Source organism: Cheilinus undulatus, linkage group 6 (genome assembly GCF_018320785.1).
Source record: "Cheilinus undulatus linkage group 6, ASM1832078v1, whole genome shotgun sequence".
In the NCBI taxonomy this organism is placed as follows: Eukaryota; Metazoa; Chordata; class Actinopteri; order Labriformes; family Labridae; genus Cheilinus; species Cheilinus undulatus.
The window spans coordinates 40,683,331-40,710,699 of record NC_054870.1 but is presented as its reverse complement, the minus strand read 5'-3'; the positions used below and the strand labels follow the sequence as shown (position 1 = coordinate 40,710,699).

The 27,369-nt window shown below is 39.4% G+C and overlaps 2 protein-coding genes across 2 annotated transcripts in view; both read right to left on the bottom strand.

Annotated features, from left to right (window-relative positions):
* Window positions 1-5,207, bottom strand: part of rassf4a (Ras association domain family member 4a) — a 45,272-nt gene extending 40,065 nt beyond the window's left edge. The window contains exon 1 of the mRNA XM_041789469.1: window positions 5,097-5,207. The gene's annotated coding sequence lies outside the window, so the exon portion shown is untranslated. The remainder of the gene's footprint in view (window positions 1-5,096) is intronic.
* Window positions 5,208-10,467: 5,260 nt separating this feature from the next.
* Window positions 10,468-22,821, bottom strand: tmem72 (transmembrane protein 72). The gene is made up of 5 exons (XM_041790184.1): window positions 22,594-22,821; window positions 17,907-17,973; window positions 14,615-14,686; window positions 12,496-12,635; window positions 10,468-12,236 (listed from the first exon to the last, which is right to left on the bottom strand). The coding sequence occupies exons 1-5, from the start codon at window positions 22,667-22,669 to the stop codon at window positions 11,791-11,793; spliced, it is 801 nt and encodes a 266-aa protein (XP_041646118.1). The 5' UTR covers window positions 22,670-22,821; the 3' UTR covers window positions 10,468-11,790.
* Between the last annotated feature and the right edge of the window lie 4,548 nt (window positions 22,822-27,369).

The following is a 27,369-nucleotide window of genomic DNA, read 5'->3' as shown; positions in this document are numbered from 1 at the left end:
CTTTGTGCTGCTGTCTTTTTTGCTAGTTTAAATATGGGTTTACATGTCTGCATCTAGAAGTAGGGGACTGAAAATGGACATTCACCAAACACAACCTATTTATTGCCAGGGACTTTTAGAGGGAAGCGGTAACCCTCCTGGGAACACAGATGGAAGGAACATGCAGCTAGAGGCAGAGAGTAATCCTGATCCATCACAAGTTAGCAGACAAAACATGAATGAGACACAGCAACAGAACAGCAGCAGAACTTCCTCATCTAACAGTCCTTTACTTAACATCTGGCACTGCCATGGCAATGATAAACATGTCTGTCATGACAAAAAGGCATGGACTGTTTAAACTGCATAATTAAGGATTTTTATTACTTTAATACTCAGCTAAAAATATACAACATAGGGTCAGGCATCCTGGAATTAGTCTAAATTTACTAAAGTCCTTAAGCAGGCAGGACATTTGATATATTTTATACTTTTGCCATAGCTACCTTAGAGATCTTTCACCACTTAATTTAGACAGCAGGTTTTCAGGATTATACATGCCTGCTCTCATTTAAAAAAGGTTGGTATGATTTACATGCCAGGACAGAAAACCTGATCAAACTGACAAAGCTTCACATTTTGACCTTATTTGAAACACACACCCTTTCTGATGGCACATCTACCAACACAATAAAAGACCATATGATAAATCTGCAATCTAGTAAATGATTAAATAAACTTCATAGAAGTTCATTTAATCACACGATGATAAGACAGATATACTAGAAAAAGAAATCAATGTTATCTTGTCTTCTTGTCTAAGGGCTTGATGGCAAAACATGACTACTATTTACAATTACGTTCACACATGAGTAGTTGGTTTTAGTGTTTTTTGGTGCACAAAAAAAACCCAAGTAAGCATAAAAGCAGGATATAAAAGTAGAATTTAAACATAGAAAGTGAGAGAACAGTGTGCTCCTGCTGTCAAGGGACTTGAATAAGATAACTGACACAATTAATAGAGCAGTGTAATATAAAGAAATGCAACTGGGCCAATGGTAAAACTGCAGGAAGCACATCTGTTTATAAATTCACATTAGTCTGATTTTTTGGGAACATTTTTCTAATCTAGAATTCATGCAGAAAAGATTTTCTAAACCTACTAAAAAGCAACCAAGAGGAGAAAAACATTTTTTCTTACTATCTTTTACTTTGCGGTGAACCAACACTGACAGTTTCAAATGATCTCAGGATTAAACTGAGCTGTCTCTAAAATATCTCCCTCCATGGTCATAATGTTGGTGCTGTAATGCTGCCATCTGCTGTTTGAATCATCTGCTACAAAAACATCAACCTCAGCTGTAAAGTCAAGCAGCATTTCTCTATCTGATTCATTGATGAGACTCTCGCTCAGAGTTTAAAGGGTCATGACCTCTGGCACCGACCTAACTGTATCACACATCATCACTGCTGAAATGTTGGACTCACTACTTCTGAGCTGATCCATTCTTCAAAAATCTACATCTGCTTGCAGTCTGTGATTTGTTTTATCCCACCTGTGTATTTTATGTAGATGCTAATATCTGTTTTTCATTCTTTATGTGTTCTGTACAAAATAAAGAACTACTGAACTAAAGTATTAAAACAAATCTTCAATAGGGTTAAAAGGGTTATCAGTTTAAACGATATAGAATGAAGAAACGAGGGGTTTACATTGATTCCAACCAAATGTCTGTACTGTCTATGCACTGACCAACAGCAACCTCCAATGTTGGAAAAAGAAACTAATGCGGATGTGCAAAAACTGCAGTTCCTCGAGTGTCCACTTGAGACTGTCCAAAAGTCCCACAAGCCACATACACATGGCTCAAAAATCTAATTTGGACTGAAAAGCTCAGTTTTGGCTCACACTCAACACAGTGGTGACAGCATGTGCTTCAGGTCATGTGACTAACATTGCATGTTCTTGTAATGTGACTACTGGTAGTCTGAGCGTCCGCTGGGGGTCAGGGAGGGGAACCCTAACCTTTACGAATGGATGAGAGCAGACCTAACCCTTCTGTTCACAAAAAAGTGAGTTTTACCACAGATACCTGGTGTAGAGGTGATCAATGTCACAATTTACTCAGTCCTGCAGACTTACTAGCATCCAGCATTGGAGCGAAACAAGAGTCTTGAGGAGTCTTGTGCTGGGTGAGGAGGGTAGCTGAGCCCCTTTAACAAATTAAAAGTTACTCATTTTGTCTTTTAATTGAAATGGTGATATACTTTCAATGGAATAAACTTTGTGGGTTTCTACAAAATGGCTCTTTTATGTGAGCCACGGTAGCTAGCTCTGTTTGAGTGCCAGTTTCCTCTCCTCCATCCTCACTCATTATTTAATCCACATTGAAAATAGAGCCCGACTGATTATAGCGTATCACAGATTAATCAACATCGGCCAATATGTAGCTGATATATTAACCTTTTTTGCTGTGCAGGGATTCTGTCGCTTGCTCCTGTGTCCCTGCTGAACTCAGCCTGAGTGCCTGGCCCCTCCCCTTCACACACAAGAGTGCAGCAGCAGCTCCCCCCCACTCAGTGTTGCCAACTTAGCGACTTTGTCGCTATATTTAGCGAGTTTTCAGACCCCTCTAGTGAGTCTTTTTTCAAATAAGCAACTAGTGATAAATCTAGTGACTTTTTCTGGTGTTCTTGGAGAGTTTTGGAGACTCTGATGTGAAAGCACGTAACGTTGTTGCTCTTCTCAGGGAGCAGCGGGTGCTGCCGTGGGCCCCTCCCCGTCCCTAAGCACTCACAGGCAGCCCAGTCCTCGCGCAGCAGTCCCTCTCTGCAGCTGCAGTTGGACTCACTCGGCCGCAGCAGAGAAGAAGAGTAAAAGCCCAGAAAAACAGAGAGAGAAACTGCATTTTTTCACTCCATGGTAAGCTGTAACTTAATGAAACAATATAACAGTACACTTTAGTGCCCCATGACAGTAACGTCCTCACGGAAACACACTGTTAGAGCACATCAAGGAGAGCATGCTAGTTTCTTCACGCAAGTTTTAGAGAGCGTATTACAGCGTTTTAACATCGTTTAACTTGCATCTTTGTGAAATAAACAATGATAAATGCAACTGTTAATTCACATGTCCACATTTGTGTTCATGTACAGTATATATCCTGTGTATATCAGTGATCTTATTTCATATATCGGCTGATATATCGGTTATCGGTCAATATACAGGATATCAGCTTTTTTTTTTCTCTTTTTTTTTAGCCCCCAATATCGGTATCAGCATCGGCCCCAAAAATCCCATATCAGTCAGGCTCTAATTTAAAAGCCAAATTGTGACCAAATGAAGAGCCATTTCAGAGCTAAACAACCAGCTCTACTGAGCTAAGGCTACTTTCAGGACACATAAAGTAGTTTAAGAATTGAGAATGTTATTTTTTTACACTTTGAACAATTGGCACAGTCATAAGCAGCTCAAAACATGGCCTTCTGATCATGTTTCTCTACATAGAAATCACTCCTTGCCCCTCTTCTTCTCTGTTACGTCACATCATCTGCAAATAACCTATTGCACATGTGCACATTACCATCACAGTTGAAAACTGATACATAATTCAGCCCTATTTACAAGTAGTAGTGTGTGTGGCTGTTTGTCAGAATCTGCCTTCAGTTCTTTTGCTTGTTTTTAGACCCACCCAAAGTTTGGGACATAATTTGTATTAATGGCAACAGCCATCTATGGGCTTCAAGACTGCTTCAGACACCAATGAGTAACACCACTGAGACCACATCCACGTCCTCCCTAGTATGCTCTTATTGGTCGTTATTTTCTTCCTATGAATATCATTGAAATATTTGAAATAAATATCAAACACCTGATAGTTGTCATTTTACACCTGAATGAGTTAGATCTACCCTGAGAAAAGCTCTGTCTCATGGAGTGATTGTTTTGCATTTCCAGCAGCTGAAACAGAAGTTACTAAAAGAAGAAAAAAAAGTGCTTGCATGTGCAGAGATCGTCACCACAAAAACCAGGAAACAGACTGCCCGGTCCAGACCACAGTGTCTGAATGGGAAGTGATTTAACAGACATGAGTTGAAAGAACCTTCCAAACAAAACATGCAGACTTTCAGTTTCTCTGATTTAGTGTTGGATGGTTTCTCTTCTAATACTCACACAGCTTCTAAGCTTTAAAACTGTGCTCCATGAATATAAAATCTCCTTTAATGTTACATAATTGACTGAGATAACAGCTTTATTAACCTTCCTCCCTCCCTTATATGCCCTCTGTCTACCTCCACCTTCATCCAGGAAAAGTGCTGACAATATGGCTGCATAATGGGATGGTCAGTCTATCTCTAATACATATTCATACATAATAATGGCAGCATAAATATTCCATGACTTAAAGATTCCCAGTCTGTCACCATTATTATGAATTATTCAGCCTTGCACATGGCTGCACAAGAGATGGACCAAAGGCTTTGGAGAAGATAGGGGTCACTCTATTGTGGGCTCGCTCAGATTTGGGTTCATTTACATAATCTGTCTTTTCTCTTCTCTTCCGTTCTCCTTTCTTGTCACTAAATTGCGCTGTGAGTGTAAGCCTCCCTCTGTGGACAAAGAAAGCTTCATTAGAGGTCCGCTAATTGGTTTGATCATCGCGAGATTCGCATCCAATTATCGCACCTTTTCTGGCAGCTGCGCCCAAAGACAATCCCGCTCCCATGCGTAAAAATGCGCAGGAGAGCTCCAAATGACGCACACAATGCCAGATATAGCAAAAACCTCTTCAAATGCAAAATGAAATTCTATCTGGAGAAACGTGTTTTACTGCAGTTCCTTTCGTAAAGATTTATTGGTTTCTACTGCAGTTAGAATTGTGTGGTTTTCAAGACTACAGCAGGTTAAAGTAGACGAAAAAGAAAGTTTATAGCACGTCATTATTCCTCAACACAAACCAGTCAGTTTAGACCGTTAGAAAACAACTTCACAACATCTTTTGTCAGCACAGCAGTGTGTTGTTCCAACCGTTTAACTGCCCGATCGCCTACACTTTATCGCTTCATAACCATACAATGTAATTATTCTAAAAAATAAATTTAGTTAAAGGTCCTACCATATCAGAGCGTCCTCCGTCCTCTTCCGTGTATCCTGTAGCGGTGTATCCAGTTTATCTCAGTCTTCATGCCTCCCCGGCTGTGCGGTATTCAGGGCAGGAGGATGAAACAGACAGCACGAGGATCCAGTAGAATGCAGCGCTGATACGCGCCAGCCAATCAGCGTTGAGCGTAGGCGGGTCGAACAGAGTCAGGGATTCCACACCTCGCTCCTCTTGATGAAGGTCCATCTGAGTGCTGCTCCTCCTCACTCTCATCAGACTCAGTGAAGTCTTTATTCTGATCTTCCAGACAAAGAGAAGAAGACTGAGAGAGCTCAGGAAATATCCAGACTCGGTGTTTACTTATTTATTATTTCATTTATAATTTTATTCCAACTTCTCATACTTGTTAATCAATTAAAAAAAATCACTTGACATATACATTTGGGAACTGCACTTCCTTTTGTGTTAAATCTGTTGAAAGGTTACACACAACATTGCTTTAGAGAAGAGGTTTCAGACCTTTTTCCTCTGAGCCCTCCTATCCCAGGTGGCCTTCTATTGTCTCACACAGGCCAAGAACCCTGACCTTTGCATCCCTTCGCACTGCCCTTGCAGCCTCATGCCTCATCCGGTCTCTGGTCCTTCCAGTCTTACAATACTCTTGTGAGGCCTGGAAACTGATTGCTGGCCAGAGGCGCAGACTGGACTCCTGTGTGACAACTTCTCTTTAACCTATCTTTGGTATATCTTTGGCAAGATCATGTGTCTAATACTGACCTGTAACCACATGCTGGGTGCCCAGGACCCGGTGGGTAGGTCCAGACAGACGCTGGGGGGTGACCCTGTGCTTCGTTGAGGGGGCAGGAAGGGGGATACCTGTAGAGATGGGGCATAGGCCTGGCACACGCCTGGAGGTTAGCCATCAGGAGGCCAGAGCAGTACAGGACCAAGGCTGATACAGCTAAGTGCCAAATGGGCATTTGCTCCCATCTGTTTCTTATAAATGTTGAGCCCTAATGACCCACACAAAAATAGATACCATGCTGTCATAATCAACATAAATTTTGTCTCATTAATGAAACCAAAAGAAATAAGTCTACATATGTTATTCTTCTGCAACGTCTGTTATCAGACAAATCCATCCTGCAATACTCCAGTCAACAACGAAAGCTTCTCTTGGCAGAGAAGATTTTTTTGCACTTCGGCATGAGATTTATCCACCAACAAGCTCTTCTGTTCATACACTACAGCAGAGCCAGCTTGCCTGGTGAGCTCAGGTTACTACCAGAGCTGCTTATGTCTACTACCTCATTTTGTGTGGTTGCTCTGATTGGCCAGTAATGAATGTGACAGACAGAATGTTTATCCAATCACCTTCTGAGAATTTCCCTTTCAAAACACTTGTTCTAGAGTTTTCTCAAATGAATGTGAAACATATTCATGCAGTGGATATGAAACAGTTTATATGGCATGACAGGTTAATTGAAATGCACAGTATGTAAATTCCACTGCCAGGGGCCTTTTGATCAGAAGAAGTCAGAGTTTAAGTACTTTTTAAAATATTGTAAGGGATTTAAGTACTCAGGATTGGTCTATTTTTAATTACTGTGGGCATTTTAGCTCAAAAGATCTTATTTAAAGTCTGCTTTTATATTGGTGACCATACTGTTGCAAGTTCTAAGCACAGAAAAATGATACAATGAAATGTTGTTTTATGTCATAATTATGACTGTAGGATGATTTTTTAACAGATCTGACCTGTCTTTCTTATTTACTACATTTGTTCATTTTTATTATAATTAGTGTTTATATACTCAGTTTTTAGTATCATGCTTGTTGATATATCCACTCCCATTTTTGCTTTGTGATCACTTTTTAAAAATAGAGAAATGAAAAAAGATAAAGTTATCCTCATTTTGCAACTAGCTCTACATATTAGAGGATAATAAAATCTCATTCCTGCAGCACACCTGCCTCTTTAACCACCTCTCCAGTGTTGTTCCAGCAGTAAAGGAAGAAGTCCATCTGACGTGATAAGATTTATTTCCTCATCCTGTTTTTGAGCCTGGACCTGCCATCTAGGAAACTATTGCAGGGTGGAAACACCAACTGTAGGAAGTCTCTCTCTGTCTGTTTGAATAGGATTTATGATTTTCAACCTGCACAAAGAGGAAGTAAGTGGTTCCAGCAGCTGAATAACTTCCCCTGCAGAGAACAGGTCATTTTAAAGGACGTGGATGTGAACATTTATGGAAGCGGACTGGAAAAACTGACGCTCTTTTCCTCTCTTTTGTTTGTAATCGGTCACCGTGCTTCTAATCGAGCATTGTGAAGGGGATAATACGCTCAAGATTATGGGCTGATGAGCAACAAACTCTGGACAAAGACTGCTTGTTCTTCCAGAAAAATCCTCAGTAGATTCACATGTCTTTGCATGTAAAGAATATAAGACATAGGCTAGCTCCTGGGGATGTAATGTGTGTCAGCAGAATAACCCAGTTCTCTAACCTTCAGGCTCTTAATGTTAGTGTCTGCTGACTGACCCCGGCTCTCTTTTAGGTGCTCTATCTGATGAATGAGGCTCTCTGCATCTATTGATTCTCTCTTTAGCTTTGATGCTGCAGAGAGATTGCCTCTTAAGGCTGCGTTCAGTTATATATCTGCAGCTCAGTGAACAAAAGAATGAGGAATACATTGTGTGTTGACAGAACAGAACAGTATTGATTCATAACCTGAACAAAGGAGGAGTGTCTGTATGGAGAAGTGTAATCTAAGTCACGTGGTGAAACAAAAGGAAAAACAAATGCCTGTTATTAAAGCTCACTTTTCTTTCTCAATCATACACATTTAAAGGTGATTTATAGAGCTTGTATGCATCCTATTAGCATTATCAATGCAAAATTGCATCATTTGAATTGATTATGCATGCATAATTTACACACTAGGTATGTTTTTTGGTGTCTATGAAGGGTGATCTGATCTCTTTCTCATCACCATAATACATGAACACTCCTCCCAGAGCTTCGTTTCCATGGTCACCGCTCTCACACGACAAAGAGCAGACTTGAGTGTGTCTACTAACACAAGCACCTGCACAAGCTCCGACGCCTGCTTCTCTCAGCCACATTTAATTTTCTCGGATGCTGAATGAGTGAAACAGTTGATCTAATTTATCGCCTCATGAATTATTCATGCAGCAGTAACTGGATTGGATTGTTCTGCATTAATGCCTGATTGTCAATCAATGTCAACTTTGCAGAAAAGCGGGCAGTCGGAGTAAAATGCATGCACCATGTGCACTGCTGGGGAACTGTTCTATCAGGATGTTTTTAGCATTTCGCACCACTGCCTGCTTGTTCAAAAAAGATGACTTTGCTAGGAAAACATGCAGTCTAACTAAATGATCCTGTTTCTGCAGATTGCAGTTAAAAATGCTTTAATTTTTCTGGCACATTTAAAACGAATGGGTATTTTTAGAGTAAAAAATATATACAAATAAGTGAATGTAGTTTAAAAATCAAATAATCTTCATAATTTTGTTGTGTAGTAACATAAAAAGGACATTATTCTTTCTGAAAATGACTGTTTTCATCTGAATGGCTGTTCAGATGTTCTTTAGGGGCGATTTTTCATTCTGCTTTAATCCAAGCTTGTGCATGCTGGCTGGCTTTGCAATAAGACTGTGCTGAATTGCAAACAAATGCTTTTGTTTTTCTTATATTTTTTTGTACTATAGACATTTTATCTATGAAATATACAAATCAGTTTAAAATAAGTTAAACAATCTGATTATCTACAGATTTGTGTTCAGTTTTCATGCAGAAGAGACGATTTTATTAATGAAAAACAATCAAGTTTTTTTGGGGGGGGCAGATCAGATGCTATGTTAAGGTGGTTTTCTGCTATGTTAATGCTTTTCTGTGAATAAAGGCTGGCTTTGTTAAGAAAATACACAACCTGCTCCCAATTTGTGCACATTTGGGTACAAATGCTTTATTTTTTGGATATATTTTGTACAAGCAGATCTTTAAAGAGTAAAAATATACAAATAAGTAGAAAATGTAGTTTTAAAATGGGATAATCTTCAGTGTTTAACTATACCTCTTGTGTTTGGGGGTTCCAGGAACATCAAAGTTATTATTCTGTAAATTACAGAGTTATTCCGGCCTTCTCGGGAGTTCACAAATTCCCATCATTCCTGACTACGAGAGGAGATATGGGATGGGAGCCTCCAAACATCAGACACAAATGTGAAATGTTGTGACTGGAAAAGGCTTATGAAGATCTGATCAGACTCATCATAGATCTTTAACTAGGACACTTTATATTGTCATCCAGTGAGTTGAAATCTGTGTTTTATGCAAATAGAAAGTCATTCATTTTTCAAAATAAGACACTTTGTGACATTCAAGATATCAAGAGTGCTATATTTTCCTATGTACAAACAAAAATTGTCCGTTGATCTATGGTGTAAACCAAAACTAATAAATATTGTCTTGTAAAGAATATTTGCAACGTTTAGTCCAATGTTAAGAATAATCTAACTAGAAGACAAAGATTTTGTACCCTTAGCCATCGAGAGCAGCAGGTTTGCTGCCACTCCAGAGGAGGAAAGAGTTTGTTTGTTGTGTGACTGGAGAAACTGACATCAAGATTCATTTTCTGTTTTACTGTCCAGTGTACAATGTTTTAATGGATTTACCTTTTAGGAAATTGTCTTTGATTTTGTGGCTTCTTTTGGTTGGTTGGATGATAATGAAAAAAGAGAAAAGAAACCCTTTTATTAATAACAGACTTTATCTGCAAAGCCTGGGAGAAAAGGCAGAATGTACTGTTTGATGCTGAGCTGGGAAAAGATCATGCAACTTTGTAGATGCTTGTAATTAAGCTTTTTGTTTGAACTCTGCAGTGGGATTCCTGGTGTCTTATAAACCCAAGTGGGCTGGGCACTTTTTTTTCATGACATGTAAATAAAGCACAATCAACCAATCAAATCATATTTTTGCTCTGCAGTTACATAAAAGGGACAATATTGTGACTTAAAAGGACAGTTCAGATGATCATTTAGTGTGGTTTTTGAATTCTGTCTGCTTCTTAAAATATCTGGCTTTGCATAAAAACAGAATATGACTAAAATGATTTCAATTTTAATCAATTTTACTTTGAAGTTTTGCTACTATTTTGAACAAACAGAACTTTATAGCAGAGAAAAATACAAATGAGTTAAAAAAAAATCAATAACATTAATGTTTTTGGTGTGTAATTAAATTAAAGGGAGAATATTTTAATTGAAAAACACCTAAATAAAGAAGTCTTTATTGGGCTGGTCAGATGTTCTATAAGGTTGTTTTTAGCCTTTTGCATCAATGCCTGCTTGTAAACATGAAGGAGCTTTGCTGCAAAGTGGACACAAAATCAGACTTAACTGCTCCCACATTGTGCATTTTTAGATATAAATGCTTTAATTTTTCAGATGCATTTTGTACAAACACAACTCATAAGAGTGAAAATATATAAATCAGTAGAAAATATACTTTTAAAATAGCATAATCTTAATTTTTTTGTTCTGCTGTTATATAAAGGGGAATTTAACTGGAAAAAGACAGTTCAGATGTTATTAAGAGTGGTTGTTGCATTCTACCTGCTTCTTTAAATAACTGGCTTTGCAAAACAGTAAGGAACCTGACTAAAATGCTGGTAAATTTAATCAAATACACACACATACTTTACATTTTTGATATTTGTGGAAAAAGAAATTTATATCTTAAATAAAATACACAAATCAGTAGAAAATGTAGTTAACATTTTGTTGTAAATTTAATGAAAGGGACTTTATTATAATTGAAAAAGATTCAAGTCTTTTTTTGTATGGTCAGATGTTCTATGAGAATATTTTAGCATTTTGCATTAAAAGTTATGAAGCATTTTTGCAAAGAAAATATGCAATCTGACTCAAATGCTCTAAATTTTTGCACATTTTGGTCAAATACTTTGAATTATGATGTATTTTATGCAAATATATCTTTTCAGTGTAAATGATGGAAACATCTGTAGAAAAGTTTGTTTAAAAATGGAGTAATCCTCATAATTTTGTTGTGTATTTACATAAATGTAATACTTTTATCACTGAAAAGCCCTGAAATTCTCTTTTTGGCTGCTCAGATGTTCCTTAAAGGTGGGTATAGCATTCTGCTTGCTTGTAATTATAAGCTGGCTTTGCAGAAAAAATGTATAATCAAACTAAAATGTGAGCAATTGTACATGATGATCTACAAATAGATCTCTTATTATGATGAAAAATATACAAATCAGTGGAAAATTTAGCTTAAAATCTAATAATCTTCATATTTTTTGTGCAGTTACATAAAAGTGACAATATTGTAAGTGAAAAATACTAGAACCTTTTCTAGCTGCTAAATTTCCTATAAGGGCAGTTTTAATAATCTACATTAATGCCTGCTTGTCAATATAAGAGTGAAAATATATATTCAGTAAAAATATACGCCAAAAATCTACTTATTTTCTTGTTTTGTTTGTGCAGTTACAAAAGCGACACTTTACTTGAAATCCAAAAGGCTCAAAAGTCTTATTTTGGTGGGGCAGACACTCCAGTAACGTCAGTGTAGTACCAGTGTGTTGCATAAAAACATTTCACACTTTTTCCTTTGTGTGGCATCAGTAAGAGGCTCAGTCTGACGCTAAGAAACGTTCAGTCAGTGATCATTGGTGCGGTGTCTGAGGTGGTGTCTGTCTCTGCCTCACAGTATCCGTTCATCTCCTCCATCTCTCTCTCCAGCGGCTCCTCCCTCCCTCTTAAGTACATCAGCCCCCTCTCCCTCCACCTCCTCCTCTCTCCGTCTGAGTCCTTGGGTGCCGTCGCCGTCTGCTGCAGCTCCAGCATGGCCTGCATGCTCTCTCCTCTCTCTCCTGGACCGAGGCAGCGGTCTCTGGTGGTGATAGTCAGACCCCCTCCTCTCCTCCCTGTCATCAGTTGGAGAAACGAGAAGGAGGTGTCGTTTGACGCTGCTGCCTCTGTCATGCACACTGTGCTGAGGCCTTGGTCGCTGAGGTTCTCCTGTGGTCTTTTGGGACACTTCGTCTTTGGTTTTTTGCTCAGTATGAAGTTAAAAAACGCCGTCACCAGCAGCATTGTTCCTGAAAACAGAGAATATATCTTATTCCTCCTTTGTACAGCCCAAGACATGCTCAGAGTTATCTCACCTTTCACCGAGGCATCCAAATTTGTCACTGTAATGTTAATAAACTGCATTGATAACAACTGCAGCAAGGTGATACGTAGCTAAAAATCCAGGCCTCTTCCTGCCCTGAGAGAATACCAAGTGTTAAACCAGGTTACTTGGTTGCTTTAACTGTTGTAAAGTTTTAAATGTTGAACCAGCTAGCACTACTTTACCTGGAATAACTGCATGCCACACCAGCACCGGATGCAGGAAGCAGACCACTGACATTATGGAGTAATAGAGGAACTTATGGAAACCTCCTATATGAGCCATCTTCCCCCACAGCACAAAAATCTTCCAGTCTGGAGGACAACTGGAGAGAAGAAGAGGAAAAAGAGACAGAGCAAAAGAAAATCACGTTACTGCAATCTATCGGTAATTCTTTTGACTGAATAAAGAAGGTGAATTTATCTGTTTTTATCAAGGGGAACAGGTGGGGGGTGGGGGGTCTCCACCATTCACAACTACGGCAGCAGTAGCTTGTCAGCTCAGGAGCTGTGCATGCGCACAACCTCATTTTGTCTTGTTGCTCTGATTGGTCCGTCATGAATGTGTCAGACAGAACGGTCTTCCCAGATGAATGTGAAAAACATAGATATATGAAACAGTCTATCTGGCATGTCAGGTTAATGTACCTGTGTATAGTGCTGTAAAATGTATTTGCCCACTTCCTGATTTCTTATTTTTGCATAAATTTTCCTCAGGATTAATAAAGTATCTATCTATCCAACTATCTATCTATCCAACTGTCTGTCTGTCTGTCTGTCTGTCTATCTATCTATCTATCTATCCAACTATCTATCTATCTTTCTATCTATCTATCTATCTATCTATCTATCTATCTATCTTTCTATCTATCTATCTATCTATCTATCTATCTATCTATCTATCTATCTATCTATCTATCTATCTATCTATCTATCTATCTATCTATCTATCTATCTATCTTTCTATCTATCTATCTATCTATCTATCTATCTATCTATCTATCTATCTATCTTTCTATCTATCTATCTATCAATCATCTATCTATCTATCTATCTATCTATCTATCTATCTATCTATCTATCTATCTATCTATCTATCTATCTGTCTGTCTGTCTGTCTGTCTGTCTGTCTGTCTGTCTATCTATCTATCTATCTATCTATTTATCAAACTTCAGTGTTTCAGATCATCAAACAAATTCTAATATTAGACAAACCACAGTGAGTCATTATCCACAAATGGAGAAAACTTGGAACTGTTGTGAACCTTGTTGTTGAGCTGTTGATGCGCCCAGCAGTGGCCGGCCTTAAAAAATTACTCCAAGGGTGCATCAACAAGTCTTTCAAAAGGTCACAAAAGAGCCCAGAACAACATCTAAAGACCTGCAGGCCTCACTTGACTCAGTTAAGGTCAGTCTTCGTGATTCACACTAAGAAAGAGACTAGACAAAAATGGCATCCATGGGAGAGTTCCAGGGCCAAAACCACTGCTGACTGAAAAGAACACAAAGGCTTGTTTACATTCATGAAAAAACATCTTGATGATCCCAAAAGACTTTTGGGAAAATATTCTGTGGACTGAAGAGACAAAAGTTGAACTTTTTGGAAGGTGTGTGTCCCATTTCATCTGGAGTAAAACTAACAGCATTTCATAAAAAGAACATCATACCAGCAGTCAAACATGGTGGTGGTAGTGTGATGGTCTGGGGCTACTTTGGTGCACAGTGCAGGGTCCTCCATAGCATTACGCTATGGAGCAGTAGCTCAGTCTGTCAGGATTGTGTTTGGGAATTTTAGGGCCCCAGGTTTAAAGTCCCATAACAGGAAGCCCTGGTTACTGGAGAGGGGCTTGATCAGTGCTGAAGAGGAGCCTTAGAACATGGCACTCAACACCCAACAACTCAAGGCCACACCAGTCACTTTATGAATCAATATGTTGTAGCTGTGTAGTTGACAGTATATCTACCATTTATGTTGCCTTTTTTGCCTTTTCTATTTAGCAATGAAAAATGTATATCAACTCATTCCTTTTGTCAAAATGTTTGTTTACAGAATTAACACAGCAGCAGTCAAGCACTGCTGTGTTCTGTGGTCCATATTTATTTTATTCTTAGAATTTGCTGCAAACCAACATTGACTCATACTCGTCATAAATGGTGGCTGTCCTTAAATGACCTCGAGTGTAAATAAAGCTTGATTTATTGAGTTTAAACTAGGCAACCAGCACAGAACAATTATAGCTCCTGTTTGTGTTTTTCCTTTGTGTATTCATGCTGCAGATGTTGTGATGAGTGTTGTTGTACTCACGGCAAACACATGAACAGCATAGTGTCAATGAAATAGGCCAGCTCAAACAACATGATGCCGACAGATGAGACCCTGGAGAGAAAAAAACAAAAACAAGTTCAAAGTCAGATGAAGCTGATAAAGTACTTCTCTCAACAATGTAAATTTTGTCTAAATATGTCAGCTTCTGTGGGTTTATTTCAGACTGTGATTGAAGGTTGAATTTACCAAACGTGGAAAATGTGGGAAGCAAGGAGACACTTCCAGCTATAGACACAACAAAAAGTAGAACTAGTGCCCTGTGTTGGGCATTTAGGAGAGTTTTGATGCTGCAGTAGATCCCTTTCTCTTTTTTCTATTTATATAATCTGATAACCATCTGGTGCAGTGAACCAGAGAAATACCAGAGGACTATGCTGCCCTCTCTTTGAGGAGATATCGCTGAGTTGTGTTTGTAAGTATAACGTTCATCTAAATGTATGTGAACCCTCAGGATAAACAGTCACATTTTTTTATTCCTCTGGGAAAATTTTTCCTGTCCCTCTGTGGGAGTTTGGCTGTGAGCCTCAGGGATGATAAGAAGGAGTGAAGGACTCATCTCCTCTCTGCCCTCTGCACACCGCTCCATCTCTCTGACTCCCCCTTATATGTGAGAATACTCCATGAGGCAGATATTATGTGTCTCAACGTTATTATTATGTTATGTTATTAGAATTATTTTGACTCTGGAATGCCACAAATTTACTCTTAAGAACAAATGTTTCTAATGTTTCTGTGTTCTCTACTGACAAAGAGCTGCCAAACTGTCTTCTGTTGTTTTAATAACACCGTCAGTGAAAATCTGTTCTATATTCTGAGCATCAGTAGATGAGCATTGACATGAATTAATGTTATTCTTTCTGTTTTTAGAGAAGTACAGATAATTTTATTGTACTCTATGAAGTTATCAAAGGATGCAAGGGTTAGCGCCATTGCTGCACTGCAAGAAGGTTCCTGGTTTGCTACCTGGTCAGGGCCTTTCTGTGTGGAGTTTGCATATTCTCCCTGTGCATGCGTGGGTCTCTATGGGTACTCCAGCTTCCTCTCACCACCAAAGACCTGCTTGTTAGGTTAATTGGTGACTCTAACTTGGCAGTGGTGTCTGTGTGAGAGTGCCTGGTTGTTTGTCTCTGTATGTCAGCCCTATGATTAACTGGCAACCAATCCAGGATGTACCCTGCCTCTTGCCCAACGACAGCTGGGATAGATGCCAGCCCACCGTGACCCCTGAACAGGAGAGGTGGATTAGAAAATGGATCAATGGAAGTTATTATAAAGACAATCTCTTCAATTCTCTTCCATTATGTCCAATTCATACAGAGGAGGTAGACTGTGATACTTTAAATTAACAAAACTTGACAGCAAAACAGCAACTGATTAAATCTTAAAGAATTGAAGAGGTAATTTCACAAATTAAGACATATCTGGACAAAAGTATTTGGCCAGACCTGTTAATTATTGAATTCAGGTGTTTCACACAGACCCGTTACCACAGGTGTATAAAATCAAGCTCCTAGCCATGCAGTCTCCATTTGTAAACATTTGTGATACCAAATGTGTCGTTCTGAAGAGCTCATTGTCTTCAGGCGTGGTGCTGTGATAGATGCCACTTTTGCAATAAGACAGTTCATGAAATTCCATCCTTGCTGAACATTCCACAGTTGACTTTAAGTGATATTATTAGAAAGTGGAAGCGTTTAGGAACAACAGCAACTCAGCCACGAAGCAGGAGCCCATGTGAAATCACAGAGCGGGGTCAACAACTGCTAAGGTGCATGGTGTGTGAAAGTTGCCAACGCTCTGCTGATTAATGTAAGTATAAAACACCATCCCGCAACTTTCAATCTTCAGACATCGGGCTACTTTCCATGCCCAAAACCAAACTCCGAACCTATGGAGACAGAGCCTTCAGTGCTGCAGCTCCCACCCTCTGGAACACTCTTCCTGCGGACATCCGTAGCGCTCCATCTCTGGACATTTTCAAAAAACGTCTCAAGCACCACCTGTTCACCACAGCCTCAGTCTTCACTAAACCACCCCTTACACTCATCCTACCCCTCACATAGTTTGTCCATGTCTATGTGTTCCTCTAAAGCGTCCTTGGGTTTCTTGAAAGGCGCTATATAAATTCAAGATATTTTTATTATTATTATTATTATTATTATTATTAAAAACTACACAGTGGGGGCTTCACTGAATGGGTTTCAATGGCCGAGCAGCTGCATGCAAGCCTCACATCACCAAGTCCTGTGCCAAACGTCAGATGGCGTGGTGTTTAGAACATCGACACTGCAAACATGTTCTGTGAAGTGACGAATCCTGCCTCTTTGTTTGGTAGTGAGACAGGTGGGTTTGGGTTTGGCAGATGCTGGGAGAACATTATCTGCCTGACTGCACAGTGCCAACTGTGGAGTTTGGTGGAGGAGGGATGATGGTATGGGTCTGTTTTCAAAGATTTGGGCTAGACCCCTTATCTCCAGTGGAGTGTAATGCTTCAGGATACCTATACATTTTTGGACGACGCTATGCTTCCAACTGTGTGGCAACAGTTTGGGGAGGTCCTTTTCTATTCCAACATGATCCTGCCCCAGTACACAAAGCGAGGACTATAAAGACATGGTTTGATGAATTCAGTGTGGAAGAACAGAGCCCTGACCTTACCCCGATTGATCACCATTGAGATGAACTGGAACAGAGGCCTTCTCATCCAATATCAGCACCTGACCTCATAAATGCTTTACAGAATGACTGTGCACAAATTCCCTCAGAAACACTCCAAAACCTTGTGAAAAACCTTCCAGGAGGAGTGGAGGCTGTTATACAAATGTGGAACACCATATTAAAGTACATGTAGGTGAGTACAATGTCATTACACCCCATGTTGGTGTAATGGTTAAGTGGCTGAATACTTTTGTCCATATAATGTATCTTGTTACTTTAAGACTATATATGTATATAAATGCCCTGTCAAATTTACTCAATAAAAATGTAATCATGAAAAAATCACGGCAAAACATTTAGAATTTAGACTCAATAAGTACAATGAGGCAAACTATATGACATCAACAAAGACAGAATAAATATGACGTCCAAAATAACCAAATAAAATCATGACTTTGACCAACACTGATACTAACCCTGGTAAAAACTGTGATGTAAAATAATTACTAATGAAGAAACGAAGGAAAAAAAATAAATTGAAATGGTGATTGAACAGACAACTTGAGTTCAATGGTTGTCTGAATAAATGAAAAGAATAAGTGCAGACACTTACAGTAAATAAACGCCCAGGCTGCTGAATTCTCCTTGTTGTAGGGTTTCCACTCCGACGGCACACAACACTGGAAAATAATCACAAAGACTAGGTGGTTTTTGTTTATTCTTGTGAGCAGTGAGCAGACTGTCCACCAGATGTCAGGCTTAGTTCATTATTATAATGTCAGATATGGACAGAGTACCAGTCTTACTAGGAGGTGGAAGAAAGTCTTGAAGAGTTTAAGAGAGTTTAAAATTAACTTTAAAAGTTTTAAAGTAGCATCTCTTTTGGAGGTGGAGGGCAGGTTTGTAAGCATTCTGGTCTGAACATTTTCAGGAAAGTCTTCAAGTACAATCCTGCTTCAGCTGTCCTCTTAACTGTGGTGTTTGAGGAACTTGTGTGTGACTAATTGTAGTCCTGGCTGAAAACCATCTTCCTCTCATCATGTCACAAAAACTGACAGAAGCTGACCTGAAGTCACCCAGCCTCCAGGGGAAGAGCTGAACTGAACCGTTACATTAAGAAGCCCAGAAATCTCTTCAGAGGAGTATTTGCTCTAATTGTTTCCGTCTTCTCTAGATTTTGATAATGGCTTTCTCATGCATGTCATTAACGTACCACTGCTGCCTGGATGGTTTAATTACTCTTGAATGGACACATAACAGATGACAGAGACCAAAACCTCACATAAAGCACACAACTCTACCTGCACACTACACTCTACCTGCACTTTAATGTATGGTCAACTATGGATTACTTTGTTTACTTGAACATGTGTTTTGCTATGTCAATGAAGATGCAATGAAAGTTGGGGCATTATATAAAATGTAAATCAGAAAAGAATACAATTATTTACAAATCTAATAAACACATATGTTAGTCACAGTAGAACATAACATACTAGATGTTGAAACAGAGATATTTTATGAAACATATTAGCTTAGTTTGACTTTGACAGCAGCAAAACATCTCAAAAAAGTAGGGTCAGAGCAACAAAAGGCTGGAAAAGTAAATGGCACCAATGAAAAATCACTAGAAAAGCGTTTTACAGCTACTTAGGTAAACTGGCAACAGCTCAGCAGCATAGCCTATAAAAAGTGCATTTTAGAGAGGAGTCCCTCAAAAGTAAAGATGGGTAATGGTTAACCAATCTGCAAAAAACTGCATCTAAAACTACTGGAACAATTTCAGGAAAATGTTCCTCAACATCAAATTGCCAAGACTTTGAATATCCCACCATCTCCACTTCCAGAAATTGTTGTTTGTCAAACGTTTGCTGTGCCATCCACAAATGCGAGTTAAAGGGATACTTCAACATTTTGGCAAAACCGCCCATTGCCATAATTCCTATAGTCTTAGTAACAGGTCTGTTTCCTTTAGTTGTCGGTGCAAGCTGTTTCTAGATCTGGGGGTACCGTTAACAACTCCAAAACATTCTTGCGGACAATTTGTGACCTACACATTCACCACGCTATGAAATAATAATGTATAATTATGTAACATTACGACACATGAAGCAAATACTTGGAACTATTTCTTGAGTAAACCTCTGGCGGAGTGACACAGTGCAGCAGCCATGTCTGGAGTGTAGTTCCGGCTTTGCATTTAACTTTAAAACATCTCTGTCTCATAATGTTACATGATTATTTCATAGCGTGGTGAATGTACAGGTCACAACTTGTCCATGAGAGCGTTTTGGAGTTGTTGGATAGTGTATTTGTTGAGTTTGACGAGTGAAAGCAAAAATTCCATCTACTAACATAGTGTTCGCGGTGCAGTTGGTTTAACAGTCCCCCCAGATCTAGAAACAGCTTGCTCTGACAACTAAAGGAAACGGACCTGTTACTAAGACTATAGGAATTATGGCAATGGGCGAATTTGCCAAAATGTTGAAGCATCCCCTCAAAGGTGTATCATGCAAAGAAGATGCCATATGTGAACATGATCCAGAAAATGGACTGGGGCAAAATGGAAAACTGTTCTGAGGTCAGATTAACCAAAACCTTTTCTTTCTTTTTTTTTTTAAACCAGGGATGCTGTGTCCTGCAGACCAAAGAAGAGGGGCCATCCAGCTTGTTATCAGTGCACAGTTCAAAAGCCTGCATGTCTGATGTTATGGAGTTGCATTAGTGCATATGGTGTGGGCAGCTTACACATCTGGAAAGGCAACATCAATGCTGAAAATTAAATAGAGGTTTTAGAGCAACATATGCTCCCATCCAGACAGCATCTCTCTCAAGAAAGGCCTTGACTATTTCAGCAAGACAATGCTAAATCACATAACACATCTATCACAACAGCATGGCTTCACAGTTCAAGATTCTGGGTGCTGAACTGGCCCACCTGCAGTCCAGACCTTTCACCAATAGAAAACATTTGGAGCACCATAAAGGGAAAAGACCCAAGACTATTGAGCAGCTAGATTTGTACATCAGACAAGAATGGGACAACATTTCTCCCCCAAGACTCCAGCAACTGGTCTCCTCACTTCCCAGATGTTTACAGACTGTTGTCAAAAGAAGAGAGAATGCTATGTAATGGTAAAAATGGTCCTGTCCCTACTTTTTTTTTTTTAAGATGTGTTGCTGCCATCAAATTCAAAATGAGCTAATACACTGCCTGGCCAAAAAAAAAGTCACCACCAAAAAAAGGTCACACACTCTAATATTTTGTTGGACCGCCTTTAGCTTTGATTACAGCACGCATTGGCTGTGGCATTGTTTCGATAAGCTTCTGCAATGTCACAAGATTTATTTCCATCCAGTGTTGCATTAATTTTAATATTGATGATGGGAGAGCCTGACCACTGCGCAAAGACTTCTCCAGCACATCCCAAAGATTCTCAATGGGGTTAAGGTCTGCACTCTGTGGTGGTCAATCCATGCGTGAAAATGATATCTCATGCTCCCTGAACCACTCTTTCACAATTTGAGCCCGATTAATCCTGGCATTGTCATCTTGGAATATGCCCGTGCCATTAGGGAAGAAAAAAATCCATTGTTTAAGAAATGAGAAGTTACTCATTGCATCAGCTGGGGTTAAATAACTTGTTGCCAGCTGAAAGATAATCGCCCATGCAGTAATTATCCAATAGGAGGCTCGTACCTATTTGCTTAGTTAAATCCAGGTGGTGACTTTTTTTTTGGCCAGGCAGTGTATTTTTAATGAAATGTCTCAGTTTCAACATCTGATATCTCATTTATGTTCTTTTGTGAATAAAATATTGGTTTAGGAGATTTGTAAATCATTGCAATCTATTTGTATTTATATTTACACACTGCCCCAACTTTTTTGGAATTAGAGTTGTAGGTCAGTTAGCATTTAATAATACAAGTGCCAAACTTTCTTTCTTTCCTCTCCATGAATGGCAGTACATCTGATACAAGTAAGAAAAAACATTACATTAGCAGAAACCTACTTTACAGACAGTTTGACAGGGTTTTTTTTTTTTTTTTTTTTTCAAATGTTAAAAATCAGTCAATCATATTTAAAAATTAACTGTTTATTGGACGTTTGCCTGGCTCTGGTAGTGACCAAATGTCAGTGCTGACAGCAAATGTTCAAACCCAGATGGGACAGGAGAAAATTAGCTGACAACAGTCTTAGAAATATAAAGAAGCTCTGTCTGTCTTATTAACCAATCTTTTCACTGTGAGGGATAAAAGAGGCTAGCATGGTTAAGCGGTGATCACCACTGAAACACATGGAAGCTATTTTTCTGTCCTGCTAAAAAGAAGCTCAGAGATAAAATCAGCACCCGAGGGAAATCAGAGGGGAGTGCGGCTCAAAGGTTTCTGGTAGTTTATAGAGTGTGAGAGGAATTAACACTACATATAGACCGGCTGGATTTTAGCATAAGTGCTCCCGTCTCTCAGCGTGTTTTATTTTTCTGTCTGCAGAACACACACAGAGGCAGACAGACGCACACGTATGCATCCTGTAAACATGCACACATATAGAAACAAGCACTTAAAGCTCCTGTAGGTGTGAATGAGTCTCTGCTTGTGCTCAGTAACCCAGCTGGATGCACAGATTTGGCTTGGGTGTGATGTGAGGCACATGTCTCTAAGTAAAGCTTGAGTATCTGCAGCTGTTTGAATTTAAGTTGGGGGGGGGGGGGGGGGGTCTCATATTTTAAGAAACAGGCAACAACAAGACAGCAATTCCCTCCAGTCTTGATTTAATGTGGAGAACTGCATGCAATCTGTCCCTGTGTGCGCTGGGAAAACACAGAAGGAGGGACAACAGTGGTGAGGTATGCATTATCAAATGTGTTTTTATATGTGCTATATTTCAAGAAAGACATGTTTTTATGCACTTCCAGGTCAGAAATAAACTCAGCCAACATCACAATCTGACCTTTTAACATTTTTAGTTTGTAAAACCCAACTGGAGACCCTTTACCCTACATGAAAGCTTTAAAACTTAGATTTCAGAGGATACAAAGAGACATAAAGCAGCTTCAAACATCAGGATGCAACACTTCCTAGAAGATTAAATAAAAAAACTAATTGGGATTTCAAGTCCTTGTTAGCATTTTAGTGATTGCTTTTCTGCAGAACTTCACACTGAGAGCATCTGGAGTCTGTTGTGCATCTGTAAGTGTATCCATAAAACTAAATCCCACCCATGCTGAAGCAATAAGAGATAAACAAATTTAATTTTGTTTTTAATTTTCCTCCTTGTGTTTGTGTTTATTTCCTACCTGTTGCTGTAGAAACACCAAGAATCCTGCAGGCAAACTGCACCACAATCCACCAAACGCTCTCAGAATTCCCCATGACCTCGAATATTTCCCCTCTTTACTTTAGATATGTCACTCTCAAGCTATCTGAAACTGTTTGTGACCTAGCAGATACTAAAGTAGCGTTCAGGATGCACAACTAAACGTTTGTTAGGTGGACGATTCTTGCAAGAAATGGCAGAAGATTGGAAATCCTCAAGCGCCATGATGTGAGACTGGACCGGTTCACTTCAGAGAGGTTTGTGACTCAGTGCCCTTGTTGCTGCATTAACTGCTAATCACTCTAACACACACACACACAAAACACACTCACTCCACACTATTACAATGCCACCTTCAGCTTGTTTCTCAATCCGCCATGTATGTCAAGGTGAAACCATTCAGTTCCAGGTCATTTGTCATTAGAGCTGGTTAAAAATTATCAAGTGGAATAAATATAAAGCTAACTTTCTTTCTCTTGGTCCACATCTTCAGATTTAGAGGTCATTTGTGCCTCAACCAATGAGTTTTTAGTGCTCTATTTACAACTTTAATTTGCATTCCTGTTTTGTTTACCATCTTGTTGTGAAGATTTGAGTGATTTTGTGTCATAAAGCCATCAACAGCACAATATTTTGAGGGCCAAAGTCACACATATAGCTCCCAGGTTGGCTTCAGTTTCTCAGAACAGTGAATCTGCAAAAGTCAGGCTTCATAGAACAGGCTGTAGCTTGTGTCAGAGAGCCAATAGAAGTGATTTCTTATTTCCAAATATTATAAACAAGCTCCATTTAACTTGCTCATTAATTTAAAGCAAAGAAACTCCTCTAATACTTCTTGAAATTTGAAGCAATGTGATAAAAAAGGGATAAAGTGGCACAATAGCCGACAGAGACCCTTTGACACACTTCCACAGGCGTTGATATAAGCCCTCATAATCGTTTAGCTGAGGTGTAAGCTTGTTCAGGCACAGCGGAGGCCAACTGGAACAAGCAGCTATAGAGTCACAGATACACACAAACACATACTCTGTGACTTTGGTAGGGGCCAAAGTAAGCTGCATAAATCTCTCTAAATCTCAAACAAAGACTCTGTTGTGTTCTGGTTCTACTTGTTTCCGGCTCAGAATTCAGGTTATCTGTGGTATTTATAGTATGAAGAGAGTATATGAGCTGTGCTGGAGAAAGTGCAGATGTCAGATGTTTAATTTTTTTTAATTTAAAAAGTAAAATGCTCTTCTGCAATGCAACCTTAAGGCCAACATTTACTAGACATGTGGCTTGAAGTGATATATTTATGAATGATGGATGATTAGCATTAATGTTAACTGCATGGGCGCCATTAGGATGAATTTAGGTGACTCTGGCCCAACCTAAACTTTTCTGCACCCTGTCAAATGTTCAAATATTCCTTTTTTTCATGACCACATACCTGCAAGACGAATGCCTCTGTTGTGTTCTTAGGTTAATGTATATTAGAAAATGAGAGTATGACAACATACCAGTCTAAGACAGTGAACATGAACATTAGAATTTTTAACATCAGCATATTACTACTGACACTTTGAAATCTCTTATTCCAAAAACAGGACCTTTTCCCAAAAACAACAGGGATTTAGAGGAAGGCAGTGCTTCTCCAACCCAGGGATCAGGCTCGAATTAAAGTTACAGTATTTGAAATATCCATATCAATATCAATACTAATTTAAAAAGTGACCAGCTTTTAAAGACAGAAAAAGTTTTAATTTCTTATCATTGTAATGGGACATGTCTTGTCGTGGAGGGTGCCATAGGTTGTGAATTTGATCACCCAAACTCACCTCTGTATGGAGCCCCCCACACTCTCCAGCTAAGTTAAGATCAGCACTGCTCAGTACGGCCCACCTCCACGGCCTCCTTCTCCATTCTACTCCGTGTTTTGAATTGAGGACTCTGTTCATTAAAAATGGCACACAAAATGCATATTTTCAGGACAACAATGTTTTGTTTTCATTCATAGATTTCCCATAATGAGGAGATGCACTTAAAAAGGCTCCACAGACTTCAGGCTGGAAGCGGTCCCAGGATGAACATGCAGCGAAAGAGCAAAAAGAGTAGTGGGGAAACATGCACCAAACATGCAGCTGAGACTGGGAGTTGAACCCATGACCTGTTCATTGAGGACTATAGTCTCTATATACGGGGGCCTCCTCTCCTCTCCTCTCCAGCTCATCTTTGGGTATTGTTGGCAAGACTGTGTGTCCAACGCTGACAGCAGCAACGGGATGGGTCTGCTGCCTGATAAGAGAACAGCAGCTGCACTTTTATGTGCACCTGACACACTTTTCCTGGCCTGATCCAGCTCACCACATACTGGGTGCCCAGGACCAGGTGGGCCAGTCCAGGTGGCCGTGTGCGTCATGGAGGGGGCAGCTGGAAGGATACCTGGAGAGCCCGGAGGGTGGCCATCAGGAGGCCAGAGCAGAACAGGACAAAGGTTGATGTGGCAAAGTGCCAAACTGCCAAACTGACATTTTCTCCCATAACTGACCTGTCCTGACCTGGTATGGGTGCATGCTCCACCTACTGAGCTGAAACAGTGCCACTGCACTACTGCTTTGGTAGAGAGCCCTCTGGTGGAGGAATTTTACACACCAAGCATTTAAAGTCAGGGTACTTAATCCTAACCAATCTAAAGGCTTCTGAAAATACAAAGATTTATGGGTTACCTGATTTTCACAGAGGGAACACAGACGTGGTTGAACATTTAATATTTTATAAATAGATCCTTGTTCTGAAGGCTCAAGGTGCTTTAGGTGAAAATATGGCTTTAAATCTCTTTAAAGCTTTTATAGAAACAACATTTCCATGACTGTAGATTCATTTTCATGTTAACAGATTTTCTTTGAAAAGTTTGCTACACTAGGATGCAATTATTTGCTTTACTTTACTTTTAAATGCCCGATTAATCACATTTAGACTATTTATAAGAAAGCTTTTGAGACTGTGAAAATTCTCTTTAACAGTTTGATATTTTCTGAGAAGAGTAAGTAAGTGAAGGATGAATTTATGGCCAGGACAGCCATAAGTGTATCTTATTGTTGTTGCTCTTCATCTCCCATAGCTTTGCCAAATGTCTGTTCAACAAAAGTCTTGTTCTGTTAGAGGTTTCTGTCTAGTAAAGGGAAGCTTTTCCTTGCCTCTAATGTTGATTAGAGCTGAGCTCATGGAGGATAAATGTTGGGTCTGTTTTTTATAAATAATATATGAGAAATTAAGGTCCAGACCTGCCTCCCTGACTCCCACCCCCTCCAGCACACACTCACTGCACTAAGGAGCTCCATTAGTGACAGGATGCTACACCTGAAGTATGTGAAGGAGAGGTATCGCAGATATTTTAGGCTCCACAACAGAAACTGCACCAAGTAATCTGTGCAATAACTAATCTTTATATGTATAATCTGAACACGTTCGTGTGTGTGTGGGTGTGTGTGGGTGTGTGTGTGTGTGTGTGTATATATATATATATATATATATATATATAGTGTATGTGAAAATAGGTGTACATATAAATATTTCCACCACACCCAATCTGTAATATATCCAACCAGTACATAACAGTTTGTAAATACTATTTATAATTTTAAGTTAACATTTTACATTCCATGCTTTGTCTACACTACTTTTTGCTGCTGTAAATTGGAATTTCTCCCTGTGGGACTAATAAAGGAATATTTTATCTTATCTCTTTGTAAAGTGTGTGGTAAAATAGCATGCAAGAAATAAAAACATCATCATGTCATTATAGTTTTCAAAGGAGAGGTGTTAAAGTTTTATGATGTGGTGACTCTGAGTTATGACACTCTTCTAAGAGCTGATGAATATTTTGACCGCTTTTAGCTGAATGGGTAAGACCCTCATAGTGGTCTTGGTCTGGGCCCCCAAGTTATTAAAACTGCCCCTGGACATTTGGGTTCAGAGTTTTGCTCACTGTCAGTCTGAATTGACTGAACTAGAATGGACAAACTTATATGCCATATTACTTGTAAATAATCACTGAGACAAGGGCTACTGTTAAAGATGCCAGAAAACGTCTTCTGACCACCCACTTGGTGAGATTTAATTGCTGAGAGAGAAAAGAAGTCTGCATAAATCTTAATTAAATCACATATATGTTTAAACTGCCTGACCTGGACATACATGATCTGCAGGAATGTCCTCTCAGCACGTTAACCGAGCCGTGCCAACACGACCACCTCAGGCTGTATGTTTGTGCTTATTTAACACTTCTGACCCTCATGATAACAGATAAACAGCCTTATAAAAACATCATTTATCATTATAATAACTGGCCATTACTGTGAGAGGATCATTGTTGACGTTTACAGCACAATGTGACTTTTATAGCAACTGTCAGTAAATGCCAGAGGGCAGAGATCTTTGGGTAATTGAGTGTGATTGCCATCTATGAGGCTGAATCTAATATTACAGTATAAATAGACTCATGTTTTGATTCAGTCTGTGCAGCTTTACAGACGTGTCCACATCTCCTCTCACCATCCCCCTAGCCTGACCTTGGACCCCTCGCCCTCTTCACAAACTCTCACTCGCCTTCACATGCTCCCTCAGCCTGTAATCATCTGTGCTATGCCTCCTCATCACACTTTTCCCCCTTATTTCACTCTCCTCAAGGGCAAAAAATTTAAGAGATTAGCCGTGCCTCTCCCTCCTTTCCTCCTCATCCAGCCTCCCTTGGTCCAGCGTGGGTGTCTGCTGTCTG